The sequence below is a fragment of the Apteryx mantelli genome, chromosome 10 (assembly GCF_036417845.1).
Source record: "Apteryx mantelli isolate bAptMan1 chromosome 10, bAptMan1.hap1, whole genome shotgun sequence".
NCBI classification, from domain to species: Eukaryota; Metazoa; Chordata; class Aves; order Apterygiformes; family Apterygidae; genus Apteryx; species Apteryx mantelli.
The window spans coordinates 181,785-204,793 of NC_089987.1; the positions used below are offsets into that span (position 1 = coordinate 181,785).

The following is a 23,009-nucleotide window of genomic DNA, read 5'->3' on the forward strand; positions in this document are numbered from 1 at the left end:
ACCCATTCGCAACATTGGCTGCTAATGTGAAAACAGAACCAGTGTCTTTAAGTATTTTATTAGCCTTAAGACCACCTAAGCAAAGTAAGTAGAAAGGAGCCGTGCAACTCTCTCTGCACCTGTTAATGGAGTAATTTGCTGCAAAAGCCTAGACTAACTTTTTGTGGATAATACCTATCATTGTAATCCCTTCTTCCTTCTAAGCCACAGGAAGCTAACGAAGAAAAAGTCTTACCTTTCCTCCAATGAGAGGCAAGATGTGCATCTTCCCTGTGTGGCTATCTTTCACAGAGGACACAATGAGGCAGGTACCACAGAGAATTACCAAGCGTTCTGCCCATTTGTGCAGCTGGGTCTTTCCTTTGCGCACATTATAGACTCCAGAGAGCAGGATGCGATCTAACTGTTCCACTTGGCATGGCTTTTCTGAAGAAAAAAGGGACATCAGCCTTTATTTTCCATTTGTTCTTTATTCTCAACTGTGAGAGCACAAATAGCAACACAGCTGTAACAAGCAAAATCAGTTATTGTAAAGGACAAGTAAAGACAAGACATATTAGTGTACTCAAGAAAAAAACCTCATGCAGAAAGACAAGCAACTTCCTCAGTCAGTGCACTAATGTTTACAGTTTTGTAATGATGAGCGACCGTTATAACAGTATACTGAAAGGCGTACAATGGCGACCGTGTAATGCGTTTTAAATCTACAGGCAATTATAGGCCTTGTCAAACTGATGTACATGCCAAATATCCTTCATTCAGACCAAGCTGAAAAAGTAATTGCAAAGTCTTACTGAGTGAGACAGTTACAGAAGCCACCAAGTAAGTGGCTTCCACTGGGCTTTAAAAGAAAGCCTGGAAAAAGCAGCTACAGAAGAATGAAAGTTATTTCCCTGAAGATGATTTAAACGGAAGTACTAGAGCACTGATTGGTTGTAGACTGTGCTATGGGCATTATTAGCTGCGGAGCATGCAAGTAAAGGGGCAGAAATCATTAAAAAAAAAAACAGCAAAAAACATCAAAAGACAAAGTTTCTTATGAATAGCTGGAAAAACAGGCTTGGAAAATGTGAACAAACTGCCTACTGTTTGTTACTCTCCTGATCAATAAAACAGGACTCTGCAAACATTCACTGGAAATAAGCAAGATGGAAGAGAAAACCCCCAACATCGACTATTAGCACCATTTATCCATCGTAAGATTATAATTATCATTTTTAGAGATTTTCCTTCCTTTCAATACAGAATGTTAGCTGCTCAGGGCGGTGATCCGGCATTAGATCTACAGTTCTCTACTATTCATCATAATTCCTAAAATTACGTGTCTATAAATACACACCTCTTGTTTTAGGGGTAATAGTTCCAGGACATCTAGGAATTGGGGCTTCCTATGCTTCCTTCCCCTCATGATGTCAGAAACATGACAAAAAAACCTGAAAATATTGATTTTATGACCAACTATGCACTGGTCCAACAAAATCTGAGCAGCCCTCCTGCAACTGGAGTATTCTTTTTCTATATGTGATAGAATTACTACATGTCACATTTCCTAGTCAGACACCATAGATACTTCAACGAGCCATACTAGCCTTCCAACACAAGAAATCCAAAACCATATTTATCACTCAGAAATAGCAAAAAAAGAAAATGAAAAGAGATAAACATCTAGTTAAAGCAGGCAGTCAATCTGACAATGAAAAACATTCATGAAACTACAGCCTCCGTTTCAGAACAACTGAGATTGCTACGGTACTCTTCCTGTTGCCAAATCAAAAAAGAATGGAGGGTCTATGTAGACACAGGTCTATGCAGACACATATCTGATGGCAGATATTTATTGTTGTTATTTAATGTTGTATTTGCTACAGTTACTGTCTCTATTTCTTTCAAACAGTCACTTTAAGAAGTCTCATGTTGACTCTTTACAGTGGATGCTTCTGAATCAGGTTCAAACTGTGGCTGTTTGGGCTAAATGATGACTCAAAATGATGTCATCATCCAGAAACTAAAATATAAATTAAAGAGGAAGACTTACAAATGGCATTAAGCACCTCAATGGAGCTTCAATAACAAATATTTATGCAGCAGTAAATATTATCACTTCTGTGCTGCTCAATATTCCTTTTAAGAAAGAAAAGCAGTATGAATTATATGAGACATGCTAAGCAAATGGAATTCTGACAGTTGGTATGTTTGGCTGTAATTATAGACGAGGAACCATTATTTTAAAAGTGTGTTCCAGGAGACATATCGGGAATCCATTCTTGGTTCTGCACTATTCACTACTCTTTCCTCAACGAGACTGATGTTGAAAGTATTTAAAAAGACCTGGACAAAGAACAGGTCAAAATACACAATTATTTTGATGTTCTGAAAGCTGGCGATAAACAATGGGATCTTCAGTATAGCAAAATACAAAACTCTGCATTGAGACACAAAGACCCCTGTCCTTGGAGACAAAAAACTATTCGCTGAGTCTGTCATGTTCTTTTCAATCAGTTGGACATGAACTACCAGTATGGGACAGACTGGAAGAACTAATTAAATCCACTGACATATAAACCAGAGAATGAACAACAAGAATGGAAACTGATACTCAGAAACCACTTACAGAACAAAGAATAATTAAAGGATTGGAAAAAACTCGTTTCCGTGACAGACATAAAGATTTGATCATTAGTTTATCTAAGAGAAGGTAAGGGTGACATAATCTTAGTCTAATAGTACTAAACAGAGAACATATTAAATAGCAAACTCTTCAATCTCCAAAGAAAATAATATAATGGAATGGTTAGAGGCTGAAGTGGTCCAAATTAGATGACTGGAATGGTCATTCTATCCTTATAATCTGTCATTCTACAATCCTACTTAATCAGGAGAAAATGGGGCTATGAGAAATAATAGCAATGAAGCCCCCAAAAGAACGTCTTGATAGGACACTGTGAAGCTTATTTCAATACCTGCATTTTAAACCACATGACAAAAGACCAAACTACAATGAATGCACAGAAATCTATTCCAAGTTACATCGTTCTTTGATAAAGAAAAGCTGCATTTTAGGAAGTGTTTGGCACAAGTCAGAAGAGTGTAAAAGAATCCTAGAGACACTTCAGAGTAGTCACAAGCAAAGTAAGAATATTTCAGTAGATATGAACCCTTTTAAAATCTACACTGAATATAAATATTAAATCATTAGAACAGTCCTGCCCCTGGAAACAAACTTTCGCTCCACATGGAGCCAGCTCAGAGAGCTGGAGAAGAATCGAGAGGCTGCAGCATCCGCTCTCTGGCAACCTCTGATAGCCACAAGCTAAAATGCTGAACATACCCCAACAGCAAACATTCTGAAGTGTGAAATACTGCATTCTTCTCCCATGAGAGAAATCCACTCACCCTATGAACTCTTCCTCACGATAGACTGACATGACATGTTATTGAGATCTCAAAAGAACCCATGTGAGAAACACAAGGGTTTTGCCGACTACAAATCTTGTTACCACAGGCTCTGTAATAAAGGATGAAATATGTCATGAAGAATTTTATACAGAGCTCTGGAGGACTAAAGTCAAACTTCCACCTGATTTTCTTAGACCTGATCTTGAATGTATTTAACTTTTAATGCACAGCATGTCTCCACCGTATACTAATAATGTCACTGACCTGCAATCTTTGCAGTTATCTGTGTACTGAACTACAAAGAAACACTTACTTTGAAACAGAAACATCTAGGTACAAAATTATATCCAGCTTAAGGCAACAGCTAGGTGTGAATTTTAGAGTTTCACATTGTTACTTACACATTGCTTCTCCATTTATTATTCTCATTTCTTTTTTAAGCATCTCTTGTGGACTGCTACATACTTAATGTATTCTGATTTTTCTAATCTGACCAGACCTACGAGCTTTCTTGATAAAATGATCAATTGGTTTACAACTTCTGCTGCAAGCCCTAATTTCTTAATAGTAATGGACTCTGTGTCTCAAATTATCCAAGTCCTTTCTTACTGCACTCTTATTTGTAAGTTCATGAAGTTGCATTCTAAAAGCCACTAGAATTTCTGCTCCCCTCCATTTCCATTCCCTGGAATACTGTTTTGGATTGCTATACTAATTGAAACTTATTTTAACTTAGACTAGACACATATTCTAGACTTCTGGGGGATTCTCCACTCTTCTGTCAACTTAATAGTATTCCCACGCAAGCAGCAAAAGCATTAGCAGTGCTGATCACCTCATTTCAATGGAGCACTGTGACTCTACTGAGCAAAATAGAATTCTACTTCAGTCTTCTCATCTACATACACTTACTTTTAGGTCATCCTACCTCTTCTCCCCTGCACTCTCCCAATCCCCCACAAGATAATGAAAAATCTCCCAGATGCTTTTTTGAGGTTCTCTCTACTGTTTAGGTATCTTACCAGTTAAGAAACCCAGGATAATTTTCTAAACATTCAGACTTAATTGAATATTTGAAAAAACACAAACAAGCTTGAATGATGGACCAATGAGTTTCAAGTTTTATGAATCTCCCTTTCTTAAGTTTACATGCATTTTATCCAAAATAATCCCTAAGAAAGACCCCAGCAGCTGGTCCTTTGTCTTACTTAGGAAAGGATCCTGACGTCTGTCAGCAGCAGGAACCTGCAGGTATTGAGTAGCCCACATGTACGCCAGATGATGACAAAAACTCTAATTAGACTCTCTGGAAAAATATTCTCACTACTGATTATATATACCTCACTTCAAGACACAAACCATGCTCCAAACTTTCATTACCAGAGAAATGGTAAGCACCTGCTAAGCTATCATACTGTTCCTCAACCAGAAAGCAGGGTTTTAAGTTTGCCAAATTTAAAACATTTAGCATTGTCTATGCCAGGCTGAACTTAGCTAAAATAGTTAGTTGTATATTTATTTATAACATCAACTTTGTTGAGATGCTCCCCTGTTTGGATCAGGGACATGAAGTTTGGCATAAGATACCCTCCATGATGAGAAACTCTCATCATCCACATATAAGTTGCTTGGATCTGGTCAAGCTGAAAGACCAGCTCCCCAACCTTGTAAGAATTATGGGACCACTCACTGCCACAGCAGTACTGTTCCAAACACTAGATATTATTAATTAGGAAGCTACACCAATACCCCAGTTTCCCTATCCCCTCTCACACATTTGTGCCACGCACATTGCAGCACTAATAACAGGCCTGGAGCCAACATCCAAGGACTTCCACTCTGGATCCCAGCTATTACGCAGTTCCTCAAGTTATGCATAAGGATGGTCTTAATTTCTAGGGACAGGCAAGCTCCTCTCACTCTTTCCAGCTCCAAGTGTGGACTTGAAAATCACTGTGACCATGCTTAACTCCATACTCCCATTAGCAAGCACACACACTCCCGTACAGTGCAAGGACGTCATCAACAGGCAGAGCTAGCATCTGCAACAGCAGCCTACAAGTTACACAAGTCCACCTATAGCCATAGCAGGAATAAAGACAATTCCCCACCAAAGAAAGTCTGTGACCCTCTAAGATTCCCACCTGTCACATCTCACATAGATGGGCAGTTTGATGGCTCTGGAGAGCTTCTTCCATTTGGTGTGCTGTTGAGCCATGTAAAGATCCCATAACAATTGAGCTCTGAGCTCGCCCATCCAGTCTGAGTCACTGGCCTCTGTCTTCCCAGTGTCTTGTTGAGAGGAAGCCCCCCATTCCTACACCATTCTGCCAACCAATCTCACATTCTCTCCCTCATAAAACTCCTGGGCCCCTACAAGTATCTCAACGGTCAGACTTCAGCATGCACACTTCCCTCTCACTGCTGTTTAATGCGAGCTACTTATTAATAGTTTCCACCACTTGTAGTCTCATCACCTACACAGCTGGGCATAAGGATTCACAATGCATCAGGAAAAAAAAAAAACCCCCAAATACCCTACATATCATGTGGGAAAAGCTGACAGTAAACAGTGGGAAGAGAACCACTGCTTTGTTATCATTTTCTTTTACTTTCTTTAAAACAGGTCTCATGAACTCTCTCTTCAGTCCTCATACTTCTTCCTTTACAGCCTCTTTCTAGGCAGAGCTACTCTCCCATGCTGACTGAAACTACCCACTTCCATTTTTGACCTACTTGCTTCCATGAAATGGGCTTGCCCTTCTTGAATCTTCAAGCAGATCCTGCTTGACACACCTCAGCCAAATTCCTCACAAGCTCTCTACAGCTATATTCTTGATGCCTTTTCCCTTTCACCTGAAGTCACTTCTGATTCCCCTACCTCTTGCCCTACAAATCCAGACTGTGTCCAAATCACACTTGTTCCGTCTCCGCTGCACATCTACGCTGTTTGCCTATTTTGCACACAGCTCACAGACAGGAGGAGTCTGTTTCAGGTAAAAGGGTTGAGAAACCAATTCCTTGTGATTTCATTTCTTGACATTGAACAACCAAGTGATGGACAGCAGCTTAGTCAGACTACTCAGTTCCACTACACAGGGGCAATTTTCCTTAAAAAACAAACACACACAAACTTTTTTTCTGAAATGCAAAAAATAAGCAAGCAAAGTATCTAAAAAATAGAAATCATGTAATTATCAACTTTCCTCATTCCTTTTACATTTCTTCTGTCTCCTCTTCCTTTTCTGACTACCAGCATCATACACTAATAGGCCTATGACTGTTGTTCTGTTGCTCCTCATACACATGGTATCCTCCCCAAATTGACCAAACTCAGAATTGGCCACTCAGAAGTCTCACTTCTGCAACACAATGCACTGGTTTACTTACAGCAGCCTGCACTGTTATTAAGCAGCTGGCATTTTCATGCAATTTTCACAGGCTGTGGAAGTATTTAACCAGGATGCTCCTTCCTTGTATGCATGCATCTTTTGGAAAGACAACCTTCAGGCAGGTTGCCTGAAATGGCTTATCTAGAGTGAACTGCAGTAGGTTTCTGATCCCATTTGGAGCTCTGAGCTGTTTGTCATAACATTAAAAAATAAAGATAACAGAGCAATCTTGTGGCTTCCTATGGAGTTGTCTTTTCTCCAAGGCATAGATATGGTCAAGAGAACTACAAAATTCATTATGCTTTTTCTATTAATTTTGAAAACATGGTATTTTAAGAAATGCCTACTGATATATTGTATGTTTGATGCAGCCATCTATAAACCCAATAGTCAATGATCTGTGCTTCAGCTGAGTTCCATCTCATAGTTAAAGCTATAGGAAGACTGACAGCATGCAGGTATACAAGTTCTTACCACTGTAAAAGCGAATCATACAGCTGAGATCAGAGTTTGTCGCTTCGTCCTGCATTCTGGCAGGATCCTCAAAACCCAAACCAGCCAAGTAGTCATACACAATCTGAAGGGGTTTTTCCGTGGGCTCCAGTCTCCTGTCAAAACATACAAGAAAGGAGTTTGAGAATGCAAGAAAGATTTATTATGTCTTATTGCAGTTAGAGTGTTAAGGAGTACTGACATACTGGTCGTTCTGCTCCTCTAAAAAGGTCTGGCAAGCACACATCCTTGGGGTCTGTGCTTCCTGTTTGTCAAAACTGTAGCACTTGAAGAACTGCATTACAGAGGGGAAATGGAGAGGAAAAGCAATGGGCATGACCCGTACAATCCACAGTGATCATTTCCTATCCATGATTCCAGGAGTAGCAGGAGGAAACAATGACAAGAAACAAAATCAGGAACACTGACAAAAACCCCCAGACCCCAATAATTGAAAAAACCCTACTTACAATGACTGAAAGATATAAAAGAACTCTACTTAAACAAATTTCTCTTCCAAATACAGCTGGGAGCAAAGCACATGAGAATCCTGCAGAAGGATGACTTCTAAAAAGACAGACAAGAAAAGAAATTTCCCCTTCTCTTCAGATCTCATCACTATAAGCCTCTTATGCTTTGACAAATTAGCTCAAATAGTATATTTAAAGAGAAGACATTTTTAGAACTGCAACATACAGTAGGAAGGATTCAGGGGGCTAACCTGAATAAAAGGGAGTAAGAAAAACTTCTCCCAAAATATCAGGTTTAGTATATTCAGATCAGAAAAGACATTTTCTGATCCTCTCATCCCACTTCTTCCAGAGACTCTGGATTGTTATTTTCTGCAATAAAACCACAATTTCTGGCTAAGTTAGAACTTTATTTTAAGAAAAAAAAATAATTTAAAAGATTAAGCCCTGAAGATGTAAAATGGAATTAAAATAAATTGTTCCAATTGTTCCACTCATTATTATCCACCATTAAAAATCCTCATTTTTAATCTAAATGTGCCCAGTTTCAGATTCCAGTCACCAGACCTTGAGTTTTAGTCATCCACTCTATAAGTGGGTGTTTATAAATCAGGAACCAAGTCATCTCAGACTTCCTCTTCAAGGTGAAGCTCAACATGCTCTTCAAAATTTCTTGCAGTATGATGGGTTTACCTTGACTCAAAATCATTTTTTACCACTCTCTTTAAAATTTTTTAGCTTATCAACATTCTGTAAGTGTTAGCACCGTGATTGTTTACTGTATCCATGAACTGACTATCCAATAAGGTACAGTGACTTCTTGATTCTTCTCAGTACAACACAGTATTTATATTCCAGGATCAAATCTGCTCTCCCCACCATGGGACCCTCTTTGAGGACCAGTGACTTCTTGGAAGAGATGGGATCCACCTGACTAACTGGGGCAAAAGTATCTTTGCCAGCAGGCTGGCCAACCTGGTAAGAAGAGATTTAAACTAGGAATGATGGGGATGGGAGAGAATGGACAACAATCAAGAGAGGAAGTGGTGGACGGGGTTGGCAAGCAAAGGATCTGTGGTCAAATGAACAAAAGGGGCCTTGTAATCAATGAAACAGGGCTAAAGTGAAGTCACCTGAAGCATATACATGTAAACAAGGAAGTGCCTACAGGACAACATTACGGGAAAAGCTCTCATACTCTTTCTGGGAAATTAGCATGCTTGGGTGCCTCTCAAGTACTGTTCGCTAAGGCATGCAGCATGGGGAACAAATGGAATCAGAAGTCTGTGTGCAGTCACAGGGCTATGATCTCACTGGGATCACAGACACATGGTGGGATAGCTCACATGACTGGAGTGCTGTGATGGATGGATACAGGCTCTTTAGGAAGGACCAGCCAGGAAGGTGAGGAGGGGGAGCTGCCCTTTACATGAGAGAGCAACTGGAATGCATGGAGCTCTGCCTGGAGACAGGTGAGGAATTAGTTGACAGCATATGGGTCAGGGTTAGTGGGCAGACTGGCATGGGTGACGTTGTACTGGGCATCTGCTACAGACCGCCTGATCAGGAAGAAGTAGATGAGGCCTTCTTCAGATGGCTGGAAGAAGCCTCATATTCGCAGGTCCTAGTCCTCATGGGGGACCCTTAGCCACCCTGATATCTGCTGGAGGGACAATACAGCAGGGCACAAGCAATCCGGGATATTTCTAGAGTGCATTGATGACAACTTCCTAATACAGGTGATTGAGGAGCCCAAGGAGGAGAAGCACTCTGTTGGACCTCATACTTACAAACAAGGAAGGACGGGCAGGGATGTGAAAGTCAGGGGCAACCTTAGCTGCAGTGACCTCAAGATGGTAGAGTTCAGGATCCTGCAAGGAGGGAGCAAGGCAAAAAGCAGGATCACAACCCTGGTCTTCAGAAGATCAGACTTTGGCCTCTTCAAGGATCTGCTTGGAAGAATCCAATGGGATACAGCCCTGGAGAGAAAGTATTCAAGGAGCCCCTCCTCCAAGCTTAAGAATGGTCCAGCCTGATGAGCAGAAAATCAAGCAAAAGCAGCAGGTGGCCTGCACAGATGAACAAGGTGCTCCTGCCTAAACTCAAACATAAAAGAGGAAGAAGAAGGTACAGGTGATCCAGAGGACTGTAGAGACACTGAGTGTGCAGGGATGAGGTTAGGAAAGCCAAAGCCCATCTGGGGTTGAATCTGAGGAGGGACATGAAGGACAACAAGAAAGATTTCTACAAGTTACCTTAGCAGCAAAAGGAAGGGTAGGGAAAATGAGGGTCCACTGCTGAATGGCACAGGGAACCTGGTGACAAAGGACATGGAGAAGACTTGAGTTACTCAATGCCTTCTTCACCTCAGTCTTAACTGGTATGACCAGCCTTCAGGAATCCCAGGTCTCTTTGACCACTGGGAAAGTCTGGAGCAAGGAATATCTACTCTCAGTGGAGGAGGATCAGGTTAGGGAATATTTGAACAAACTGGACACGAACAATTCCATGTGACCTGACAGGATGCACCTGCAAGTGCTGAGGGAGCTGACCAATGTCACTGCAAGGCCACTCTCAATAATCTTTGAGAGGTCATGGCCATCAGGAGAGGTTCCTGAGGACTGGAAGAAAGCAAATGTCACTCCTATCTTCAAGGAGGTCAAGAAGGAGGATCTGGGGAACTACAGGTTGGACAGCCTCACCTCAGGCCCCTGGGAGATGATGGAGCAACTAATCTTGAATACCATTTCCAGACACAGGAAGGACAAGAAGTGATTGGAAGTAGTCAGCATGGATTTACGAAGGGGAAATCATGTTTGACCAACCTAGTAGCCTTCTGCAATGAGATTATTGGCTTGGTGGATAAGGGAAGAGCAGTGGACGTTGTTTATCTTCACTTTAGCGAGACTTTTGACACTGTCTCCCATAACAACCTCACAGACAAGCCGATGAAGTACAGGCTAGATAAGCGGACATTGAGGTGGATTGAAAACTGGGTGAACAGCAGAGCTCAGAGGGTTGTAATCAGCGGCATGACGTCCAGCTGGAGGCCAGTCACTAGTGGAGTATCCCAGGGGTTGTTGCTGGGTCCAGTACTGTTTAACATCTTCACTCATGACCTGGATAATGGGACACAGCGCATCCTCAGCAAGTTTGCTGAGGATACAAAGCAGGGAGGAGTGGCTGATATACCAGATGGTTGTGCCACCATTCAGAGGGACCTCAACAGGCTGGAGAAATGGGCAGAGAGAAACCTCATGAAATTCAGCAAAGAGAAATGCAAAGTCCTGTCTCAGGCGGAAATAACCCCGTGCACCAGTACAGGCCAGATGCTGATTGGCTGGAAAGCAGCTTTGCAGAGAAGGACCTGGGGGTCCTGGTGGACAACAAGTTGAACATGGGCTAGCAACGCACTCTCATGGCAGAGGCGGCCAACAGTATCCCAGGCTGCATTAGGAAGAGCATCACCAGCAGTTTGAGGGAGGAGATCCTTCCCCTCTACTCAGCATTGGTGAGGCCACACCTGGAGTGCTGTGTCCACTTCTGGGCTGTACAGTAAAAGAAAGACAAGGACCTGCTGGAGCGAGTCCAGTAAAGGGCTCGAAGATGACTAAGGGGCTGGAGCATCTCTCATACAAAGAAAATCTCAAAGGGCTAGGATCGTTTAGCCTGGAGAAGAGAAGGCTCAAGGGGGGATCTTATCAATGTGAATAAATATCTGATGAGAGGGTGTAAAGAAGATGGAGCCAGACTTTTTTCATTGACAGGACAAAAGGCAACAGGCACAAACTGAAACACAGGAGATTCTGTCTGAACATAAGAAAACACTTTTCTACTGTGAGGTGGTTGAACACTGAAACAGGTTGCCCAGAGAAGTTGTGGAGTCCCCATCCTTGGCAATATTCAAAACCTGACTGGACACAGTCCTGAGCAGCCTGCTCTAGCTGACCCTCCTCGAAGAGAGGGTTGAACTAGACAATCTCCAAAGGGCTCTTCCAACCTCGACTACTCTGATTTTGTGATTGAATGGCACATTCGCTCATGCCCCTTCAATCCACAAGTTCTTCTGAGTAGCAGTTTTTGCAAGTTATACCCCCTTCCTCTACTATTTAGTATACTAGGTTTCTACATAAATACATCAAGCTATATTGAAAAGCAGTCAGTTCCAGAGAATACTGTATGTTAAACCAATTAGATCAACCTGTAGCACTGACTTGTCAATATTTATCACTCCCACAATTTACATTTCCTGATTTTTTCCTTTTTCTTTTAGCCATAGATCATTAACAGAGCAACTGAACAGTATAAGAAGTCTACTTTTCTTCATTCAGACAACCTCTCCTCCAAAAAACCCCTTACACTGAATAATGATTTCCAGTTTGTAAGACTTCAGCCAATCAGTTTTATTGGTTGTGTATTGCTTTTCTATCAGTGACATCAGAACATCCTGTAGTGCAACAAATAGCTAATGTCTTTGGCGACCAAGCTTGAAATTTCTATGTATCAAGATCAAGTTTGTTTGGTAAGACCTGTTTTCTACTGAACTTTAACTGGCATTATACATCATTCATAAAGCACAGAAATATTTAATGATTCATTTTAATGATTATTCTACAGCATTTCCACTACTACTGACAGCTTTACAGCTGCCAGCTTATAATTAAGGCAGGACTGATTTCACAAAACATGCACCATCTAAAAGCATCTAGTCATCCAGACTTCCTTTGCAGTCAACAGGACACATCTCAAGAAGTTAACTGACCTCAGGTATTTCAAGCACATACATTGCAACTCTTTCACTTCACAGATAGGATCTTTGGATCAGAAACTGAAGCGGGATTACTCTCAAAGTTAAAGTCCAAAACAACAGAGCTTCTACCATGAAAAGACAATGTGGTTGACATGCAACTAAGACCAAAAAAAATGGTTCTTACCTCTCAATGCTTGCTAAGCCTTATTAGGGCAAATTTACATTTTTTATATGGAAATACACCAGCTTGTTATCCAAAGAACTGTATATGAAATGGCCCCCTTCCTCCCACTTCAGAAATGGACTCTTGGAGCTCTACTGATCAATAAACTGACATCAAGCTCTCCTGAATTAACAGGCTCTAGGCAACCCTAAATATAATCAGAAATTATTGAGAAATGTCAACCCATAAATAAGTTAATGGACAAAGAAAATTTTGCTCTCTCTCTCCAAACCCACCCAAAGGATGGAATCGGTTTGCTTGGAAATCTGTCCTTATTCCTTTCTTTATAGGACTGATAGGATTATAAGTTTAGTTTATCAAATATCAGCTGCCCTAACCAACAAAAAACGCTTATTCCTATCAAGGCCTGTCAGCAGTTATAATTTTTAATCAATTTTGGGGGCTGTACTAATTTTGTAAAGCTTGCAATGTGACCAAAACCAACATCAGAGATAGCAATTTGATATCCACTGTATGTATACTCCAAAATTTATACATTAAAACTATATTCAGAAAAGTTGAAAGTTTAAGATGTAATCAAGTGTGTGCCAGGGTGGTGGTGGTGCTGCTGTTTTTGGATTTTTCAATTAAAAAAAGAAAAACAAAAAAAAAAGAGAGACTCAGAAAACGGCTGCTGCTTTCTGCTCCTTCTCTAAACCAGCAAAGAAAAAGAAATAGAGATAGTCAACAGTTTTATGCATATTCAGATAACGTAGTGCTTTACGTTGAAACATAACTTTTTTTTGCAAAGAAAATCTCACTATTCTTTTCTCATATCCAAGTCACGTGCTATGCCACAAGCGTGTGACAAACAAAAGCATAGTTTTCAGTTATGTGTAATGCCTCTTTTGAAGTGAAAAATTCGTAGGAAAGCCAAATTCATCTGAACTTTCCGAAACAAATTGAACAAATGCTCAGCATTCACAGGAGTTTAAGGTACGTAATGCCAGAGTACTGAGCTCAGATAATTACTACTGTTCAACTTGCCAACAGCACAGTTCTTTCTATTCCCTGGTACAGTCACTAGAAAGTGAGTTTAAACTCCATGGCAATTACTGCATTAAATCATACAAAATAGTAATGCAAATATTTAAAAACTTTAAACACATGATTTTTCAAAAGTCAGTCCATCCTTTTGCACTAGTAAATTGGAAATCAGATTTCCTAAGAAATTTCTTACAATCTCTCTATAGTTGTGTCAAATTTTGATCTGAAAACCACATGGAAGTAACCTGGTAACATTTCATGTATTTTAGAAAACAATCCAAGTTTGCCTCAGTATCAGAAAAACTACAGCTTGCCCATGTAACTGGGAAGACTTTACTCTTGATGATGCTATCCACTTTATATCTTGTATGGGATAAGAAGCCTTCCAAAATAATTTGGAGGCCCTATAAACAAGGACCAAATCCTATGCTTTCCAAAACAAAACAGAAAGTAGTTTCTAGTCTGCAATCCAGAATGGACATTCCAGAATTGCTTACCAACTGTACAGCCATCAATTATTCAGATGCTGCTTAACTTTTTGGAACTCCTGGGAAAAGATCTTAGTCCAGCTAAGATGCAGCTCTTTGTACAATCAGCATGAAAAGCTGACTTACGAAAAGCTTCTTCCTTCCCTGCTTTGTGAGAGGGACACTGGAAAAGTAACTGGTTCAAAAGAGTGCAAAGTCATCAATGCTTCTCTCTTTGCAGAGATTTTTATAAGTTCAAATACAAGTGCTTGGTCTTTTTCAGGACCTTCTTGAGCTTAGAGCCAAGCATTTCTATAAATGTGTAACTGAGGTTTAAGTTATCACTTAAATTTATTACTATAGAAATGGATAGTGGTGAACACAACACTGTAATTTTAAAGAGCTTTCTGAGGTGACTTCAGAAATAACAAACCTGTACATCTGACTCCAGTACCTCCAGGCAAGTTACTAGAAACTGGAATAATAGATTGCACCAAACAATTCAGGTTTCCAATACAGCAAATCCTGATGTATTCTTTAACTTTCAGTGCAGAATTTAAGAGAAATATGAGATTTGACTGGCTCTCCAAATACCTTGCCCAAGTTTCCCTAGACTACCCCTAGATTCCACTTCTTCTGCTATCAAAGCTCTGTGCTTGACAACAAGCAGCTTTTCCAGCATGTGACCCATGGCTCAGGAACCATAAATGCTTGAGTGTCACTCACAAAAAGAACACTTCAGGTAGTCTGCACCTAGACTTCCTATTGTGACATTAAGAAAAAAGACAAGAAAAAAACTCAAACACTATAATTTGGTTGCTGAAAGGGCTTTCTGAGGCTGTTGCTAGTATGCACTGAACTTCTTGCACACATCAAATTTCAGGAAGAACCTTAATATAGTAAAGGCATAAGCCTTTTTCATATGACACAATATATTCAAACTGTATCACAGTTCTACAGGCTGCTCAAAAGACAGTAAGGTACTGCACCATGGTTTACCCTCTTGAGAAAGCCGGATACTCTATCCCACCATACTTGACCCTTCTACAGATGAGACCTAGTTTTGTCAGTATTTTTATTTTTATCATCTTTCACTTCAGCAAGAATTATTGCTTCAGGATGACTAATTTGAAAAACCTTTAGTTTTCTTTCTCTTCCACATAAATCAAGCAGATACGCTTCCCGAAGATATCAACCAAACACAATGCCTCCATTTTCGTTCTTTTTCTAAAAAAGTCATGTGCGAGAGGAACATTTTCAGTAGTACCTAGTCAAGCCTAATCCCCTAACCAATGTATCTCTCTTGCCATTGTATCATTTCTATCTGAAAACCAATCAAAAGAATATTCTGTATTTCTGCACCATCTATGTTTGTTTGCCTGCCACTGGCTGGAATACAAGAGCCAGGGCCAAAAAGTTAAGCCTTCTGAATTTTTTAAGTTGACTGCCAAAAGCCGTAAGTTGTTCAAAGCTTGTTATTTTGCAAAAGAATCTGAGTTTACAGAAAAATCTGCACCAAAAAAGTTGCGTGCACACAGGATGCAATGACTGACCACTCGGCAGATGAAGCATGGGTTGGTGTTACATGTTTCAAGCATCAAGACCTGGTGGGAGGATGCTTGACCGTCAGCTCACGGCAGAGCTATTATTCTGGCACCAGCTGCAAGTCAGGTCTGTGACCCAAGAGACACTAGAGCAGAGTCCCAATGTTTAGTTAATGACATGTCTCAGGCTCACATGCAGAGGTCTAGTACAGGGCGCTGCAAATAAAGCAGTGAACAAACCAGCTTGCTGCCTACTGACCGCATTCAAACCAGGCTATGAAGCAGTTCACTGGATGCCTTTGGAGACATCCGAGAGTCCTGACTGAATGGATCATTGCTCCAACTCTTGAGGAGGTCTACTAGTAAAATCTAAAAAAAGGTCTGGAAAGCACGGAAGGGAAAACCAAATCCAGTATCTGGAACAAGTGGCTTGAATGGCAGAGTTTCTACATGGAACCTTCTTCATTAGTGTGACCAAAGCCGACTGATTCCAAAGGCAACAGTTAAAGCTTGAGGTAGAAAAATACACTTTCCCTTTGAGAGAAAGCAACGTGAATAGATACTAGAATACATGGCACCCTGGCAGCCGCAGCAGCTGCTACATGATACAAACAGCCCATTATACCCGCATCAGTATCACAGAATCACAGAAGGGTTGAGGTTGGAAGGGACCTCTGGAGATCATCTAGTCCAACCCTTCTGCTCCAGCAGGGTCACCTAGAGCACGTGGCACAGGATCGTGTCCAGGCGGGTTTTGCATCACATACTGGCCGCTTCCACTGAGCGGGAGAGGCAGCTCTGTTAGGCAAGGGTGCAAGGGCTAAGAAGACAGAAACAAAGCCCACACAAAGTAGCAACAGTTTCACAATTCCTGCTGCAACTGTAGCTCTTCTTCACCAGTTACAGTGAGTTTTCAAACCTTCTTCGGTAGAAGTTTTGTAGTGATGGGCGTCCAGACCAAAGAAGGTATCCATGCTATTTTTGTTTAATCCTCCCCTCCGCAGGAAGGGATAATTTTGAATAGGAAAAGATGCTAACAGAAAGATTCCAGCAAGGAAAACCCTAAAGATCCTTCACTTGCACTATGAAGAATAAGATAAAATTCTGACAGAAACTGACTCCACTGCACACATACTCAAAAGGGAACTACAGAAACATTACAAGGACACTACTGATTATTTAAAGCAAATACACGAAGAAGTTTTCTGTTATTCTCCCATTTGCTGTCCAGTTAGTGTTCAGTTTTCTGAGTCAGGTACCATACCATATCACCCTTTGCCATACTCAGGTTTTGACAGTCACCTACTGAGATTAAAAGGGTGTGGAATTCAGAAGTTATTTGGGAGAATAACATAGTCATGGAAAAATGCAATCAGATGCTTAATTGAGCAATCTGTATTCACAAACATGTTATTAAAGTAATCAGCAAACTTTGTGCAAGGAAAGAATTATCTCAGCAGAGCATGGGGATACCTTGAGCGTTCTGTCATCTTCCTGTGGAAATGCAAGCAGGTACCATTTGGACATGCTTCCTGTTACCAAAAGAGATGGTTACTGAAGCAATACTGGTAACTCCCATTTCTCTACTGAGAACACCTCTAACGGGAAGTAATTTAGGAATCTCTCTTGTGGCAAATATATTCTGAGAATTACAAAGGCAACAGACATGCAAGAATCAAAAACTCTCCATTAACCTCAAAATAAAGCTTGACAAAGTGCTAGACACACCACGAGGCAACAAGTTTAAGAGTGGGAATTAACCAGGTTTACAGCTTGGTGCTTGCTTTCAAAACATTGGCGGCAGGATCAATTTGTTAATCCAGTGCAAAGCTGGCCATAAATCAAAGACAGGCACTGGTATCTAACGCAAGAAGAGAGATATAAATTCAAAGCAATTCAAACACAAAAGCCATCTCAAAAGCTCAAACACAAGAGAAAAGAAACAACAAAACATCCCTCTATGAACATATCTACAAGCTTTAGCCAGTCTTTTTGTGATCTGCAGTAAGGAGTCAATGCTTTCTTCTAAATACTGGGAGATCTGCTCTCTGTAATAGCCCAAACCAAGCTAATTTCCTCAAAAATACTTCAGTCAATGAATGGAGATTTTCAGCTGCCTCCATAGCTCCATTCAAGTGTCCATCTATCCTCATCTAACAGCTTTCTAACTGACCTATCTCTGGTTCCTATGACCCAGACAGGACAAGACAAACGGCTCTAAATACCTTTTTTCAACTGTCAGTTAACTGCATCCTATTCTCCACATCTATTGCCACTAGCACCCCCTCTATTTGATCAAATGTACGTGATATGTTTTTTACCTTTGGACCCATACACCGTATGATTTTCATTTCAATTTCAGAGAGTCAGCTCTGCTCCTGTCCAGTTCGTGATGTCAATCTCTATTACCTGGTCTTTAGTAACAGGATCATAGTGAATTTTTTGGGCAGGGAAGAGGAGCAGCCACTTTATAACTGAATTTTAAGTCCAGAAGAATCAATGCAAAGTCTAAATTCTAACATACCTAATTGGAGCCTGTAAACCTAGAGGAGTCCATAATACACTCAGCATAAAGTTCACATGCATTAAACCCTATACCAAGGTCTGTTTTCAACCTATAATAACTGCAGGTGTAAAACGTATGACCTGAAGCCTAAGTCTTCTTTATACAACCCTTACACTACCTCTGTGCCTACCTTTAATTGTTATTTACCTTGCAATTCATTTTAAGAAGATATCTTTAGCAAAAAAATTGCTAACGCATAAATGTTACCAGACGTAACTGTGAAAGTACTCTACATGTTTCACTGACTCAGAAGGATTGCTTACAGGCTCTTAAATAGCTTAAATTTTATTGATTTTAGAACAGCACTAAAATAGAAGATAACAAAGGAGTACCTGAACAGTAACCTCTATCTACAAAATAAGGATGCATTTCTGGTTGAAGATCCAGCCAACCCCTCCCAGCTAAAACACCTATGGCTTGACTAAGAGATGGGCAAAAAGCTCCCCAGGACCTCGCTTTATGAGTCGCAGTACTCAAGGCCACCTCTGTCTGTTCCGTATCAGCCCTGATGACATATGTAGGCACAAAGCGATCACAGAGCCCTGCATGTCTAAAGCAAACATTTCTCAATGCAGATGTATGCTTCCTCAGCCCTCACCTGACCAGGTCTCCGTGAAACTGCAGAAAGAGGTTTTCCCTCTCTTCTCCATCACATATCTCAGATACTGGGGTGTCCACTGTACAAAGGACCAAGTGCAAGTCAGAAGAAGCATTAACTGCAGAATCTCCTCCATAAATATATACGCAGCCTCGTCCAACGTCCTCTTTCAGCCAGTCCCTCTCACGGGAACCAAACCGACTCCTGTTCAAGCAGCTTCTGCTCCCATTGCGCTTCATGTTTCTCTGCCAGGCAAGTGAAACAGAACGTCAGTGACTAGCTCTCAAGCCGACATTTGGCTGCTCTCCTCCTGCAGAGGCTTTCGTTCACTGCTCCGAGCTGACCCGGCAGCCGGGCTGGCAGAGGCCGCAGGCATGCCGCCCCGGCGCTGCCGGGGACCCGGCCGGGGAGCCCCGCGCCGCCAGCCCGGGGGAGCCGCCCCGCCTCTCCCCGCACGGCCCCGGCCCCGGCCCCGGACGGACGCCCCGCGCCGGGCTGCAGGCCGCCGCCCCAGCACCCCCGGCCCGGCCGCCCCGCCAAGGTCGAGGCGGGCAGCGCCGCCAGAGTCGCTCCTGGGCGCGACCCGGCACCGGCCCGCCGAGGCGGCCCCAGTGCGGCGCAGGCAGCCACCGGAGGGCCCCGGCCCGCCCGCCCGGAGCCGGCCCGGCCCCGGCCCCCGCCTCACCTTCAACACCCGGATGCCGCTGCGGGGCCCGGCCCGAGCCCCCCGCGTGCCGCCCGGCGCCGCCGCCGCCTCTTCCTCCTCCTCCTCCTCGGGCTGCGGCGCCTCCCTGGGCCTGGGCCTGGGCCTGGGCCCGGGCCCGGGCCCCGGCCCAGCCTCCCCCATCACCGGCGGGACGGCGAGACCTCAGGCGGCGGCCCGGCTCCGCGCAGACCCCGCCCCGGAAGCACGCGAGCTTCCGTCGCCCCGCCCCGCCCCGCCCCACTGGAGGGGAAGCGGGGGGCGGGGCTGCCGCGCCGGGGGGGGCAGAGGGGCCCCTCAAGCCGGGGGGTTGCGAAGGTTTCTGAGGGTGTCGCCAACCTCCTTTTTCTCCTCCTTTTCCCCATTCCGGCCCCAGCCTCAGCGCTGAGCTGCGAGCGCTTCCTCCAGGGGCGCCGAGGAAGTTAATTCAAACGGCCAAAAGCTGATCGAGACCCCCAGAATGAATCATAACAGGCTCTGAAGTTTAGCAAAGGTCCGTTTTTAATCCATTTAACACACGATACATTAATTTGTATATTTTAGCTTCTAAAATTATGCAGTGCTAAGAATCATTAACAACCAAACTGTGAAACTAGAATTTTTCAATAAGGTTATAGATCTGAATTTTCCAGTTCCTATACTGAGTTATTTTACCTGCTTTAATTCCAGGCAATTTTCTTCTGTATTTCAAAATTAGTCTTGAACTGGAGACATTCCAGAAAAATTTAGAAAGCTAGCATATGAGGACCACAACATTTGCAGACCCCAAAACTCCTTGGCCAGTATATCTTTGTAATTTCACCAGCACAAGTTATACAGCTATTTCTTAAGAAGTGGAAGAGGTAGGAATTGCTTACTAACCAGATAAGAAGATAAAAGCTTACCTGCACCTTGTAGGACCATCTATCACAACATTGCAGCTGCTTACCTCCAAAGTGTCCGTTACTCCTCACTCAAAGTGAGGCATCTAAGTAGATGAAGCCTTACTCAGATAAGCAATAGCAAAACCAGCGTTCCTGCCTCCCAAGGCCGAAGTTACAGAGCAGAGCATCTGAAAGTCTTCTTCCAGCAATTGCTGTCCATCACATTAGTACCAGGCAGTCTTAACTATTACATGCTAGGAATTTTCACCACTATGCAGTTTTACCAGACTGAAAAGAATGCTTTGAGATGGGTATTGTTCATTCCTGCACAAGATCAAGCATGTTAAAAACAAGGTAACAAAAGCCTACTACCTTCTCCATAACCATCAGTGTTTCCAAACTTTAACACAGACAAAGTCAAACCACTCTCATGGCAAGTCTGCTCGCAAGAGAGCATCTGGGCTCAATCTTAAGTCACTATCACAATTCTTTTCTGGTACATTGGCTTCTGGTCTTATTTCAAATTTAACTGCAGATGTGCTTTCCAAATTATTTATCACTATTAGCATTATTACTGTGCCAAATACTCTCTGAATTTTAATACATTCCCTTTAGGAAATTCCTGCCGTCTTCCCGGGCTGTCCGAAGAATCAGGATTGCAGATGTATGTATTACAAACGCCCTGAAAGTGCACAGCATTGCCATGCAGTATTTTCAAGGCTAAGGCTAGACTCAAAGGGATAACTGAGTCAGCACTGTCCTGATGAAAGGAATGACAAGGAAACACTTCCCAACAGTCTGTCACACTCCAGAACCAGGACCTGTGATGACTGACTTTTTGATGCCATGCAAGTTGTCAGTTTTAGATACCATATATATCTGAATGCTCAGGTGAGTATCTGGAGGGCTATCCTGTTTAAAAACATGGAACTGACAGGCAACTCATCCCATCACTGTAGTGAAGTGCAGTCCTAAGCACTTTTAATTAATTCATGTCATTAGCCAAGGCAGTCACAGAAGAGGCCATCTAGTTCTTAACACCTCCCTACTACATAAAAAAGCTGAAAAACTTGAAAAAAAATCAAATGAAATTTTCATTGAGTTTTTCCTACAGAAAGGCAGGATTATAATGGATTTTAGCTACAGCATATAGTGATAGCTCTGTAACTATTTTGCCTCAAGAGAATTTCCATGAAGGAAGGGCACATGGCAATATAGAAGCTATCACACTTAGCAGAGGGAAGTGCAACTGTGTGCTGGAGTACACATGAGAAGATTATCTAATACAATGTCACTGCAACTGGAAAACACAGGGAAGAACTCATAGCAGGCACTTATATTGCTTTAATGCATAATGGGATTACAGCAATCCTCGTCCTAGAGGCAATATGAAAAGAGGCTTTTTAATTGGTGAGGGAATCAACTCCAAGGACAGGTTGCAGACACAGGAAAGTTTTTCTTACAGTCGGATCTCATCACATCTTTCTAGCACCTGGGCATGTATTGCTGCCTTTAGTTGACAAGCTCTCTTTCAGGAGGATATTTCAGATTACCTGTTTAAGGGTTTCATAATTGTCAGCACTCATTTTGCTCTTTAAGCTTCCCAGAAAATTTTGAAATTTCTGCACTACTCCCTTGCTTATTATTTCACATTGTCTGACTTTGTTATGGCCAACTGTAAGAACCAATAAGGCCTATCCCACTGTACTTGCAAAAAGCAACAAGGCACAGTTTTAAATCATTGAATATTGACTCATTTTATTATTAGTCACTTCGTAATTTGTTTCAACCAAAAGACAATACACACAGAAGTCTAATGCATCCCATGTAAATGTTTACATCCGTTATGCTCCTCACTCACCTAAGACTTAGCATTTAAATTTTTCACATCTCAAAAATATGTCTGCAGAAGTTAGAACACCACCAGCTCCCTGCTCAAATGGCATGTTCATTTTTTAAGTTTTTTTTTTCCTTTTTTTTTTTTTTTCTTAATATACTGTGAAGGAGGTGGGATGGGGATCCATGTAAAATGTAAATTACAACATCAGGAAAGAAAAAGGACTATACAGGAATAGAATGAAAGTTCACAGAGGGAAGCAGTCCAATAGCTTCTTCCCTCACAGCCCCCAAGTAGAAAATGAACACATAGAAAGCGCACCAGCAGGTCTAAAAAAGCCATCTTTGCTGCTCCATCTTGCAGCCAGTACCAGCCCTGGGGAAGGGACTGAAGCACCTGTCCCAGCTGTTTCAGCATCTTCTGAGTTAAATATCCATGGTCCTGTATAGGTGGCAGCCCCCTCACTGCTATTGCTTCAAAAAGTTGTTCAAGGCCATATTTTGTCCCTTCAGAAGCTGGACAAAGTCAAATCTTAGGACCTTCCCATGTCTCCTCCCCCTTCAGGTCCAATATGGCCACTTATCTTTTTGCCATCTCTTGGCTCAAAAGACAATACATTCACTTGAAAAAAAACATTCAACCTCTCCCAGCTCCAAAGTCTCCAATGCAGATATTAATAAGATTAGCCATGAAGTCTGTAGCTTGCTCCCCGTATATCCCC

General features: G+C 42.1%; 1 protein-coding gene across 2 annotated transcripts in view; it reads right to left on the bottom strand.

Moving 5' to 3' along the window:
* The window catches only part of PHLPP2 (PH domain and leucine rich repeat protein phosphatase 2), a 52,528-nt gene extending 33,404 nt beyond the window's left edge, over positions 1 to 19,124 (bottom strand). For both annotated transcript variants that reach the window (XR_010885263.1, XM_013960151.2), the window contains exons 1-3: positions 18,886 to 19,124; positions 7,263 to 7,396; positions 236 to 426 (exon numbers count right to left, since the gene is read on the bottom strand). Coding sequence is in view for 1 of the 2 variants with exons in the window: in XM_013960151.2 (XP_013815605.2) it covers positions 236 to 426; positions 7,263 to 7,396; positions 18,886 to 19,124 (564 nt within the window). In the remaining variant the exon portion in view is untranslated. The remainder of the gene's footprint in view (positions 1 to 235; positions 427 to 7,262; positions 7,397 to 18,885) is intronic.
* Between the last annotated feature and the right edge of the window lie 3,885 nt (positions 19,125 to 23,009).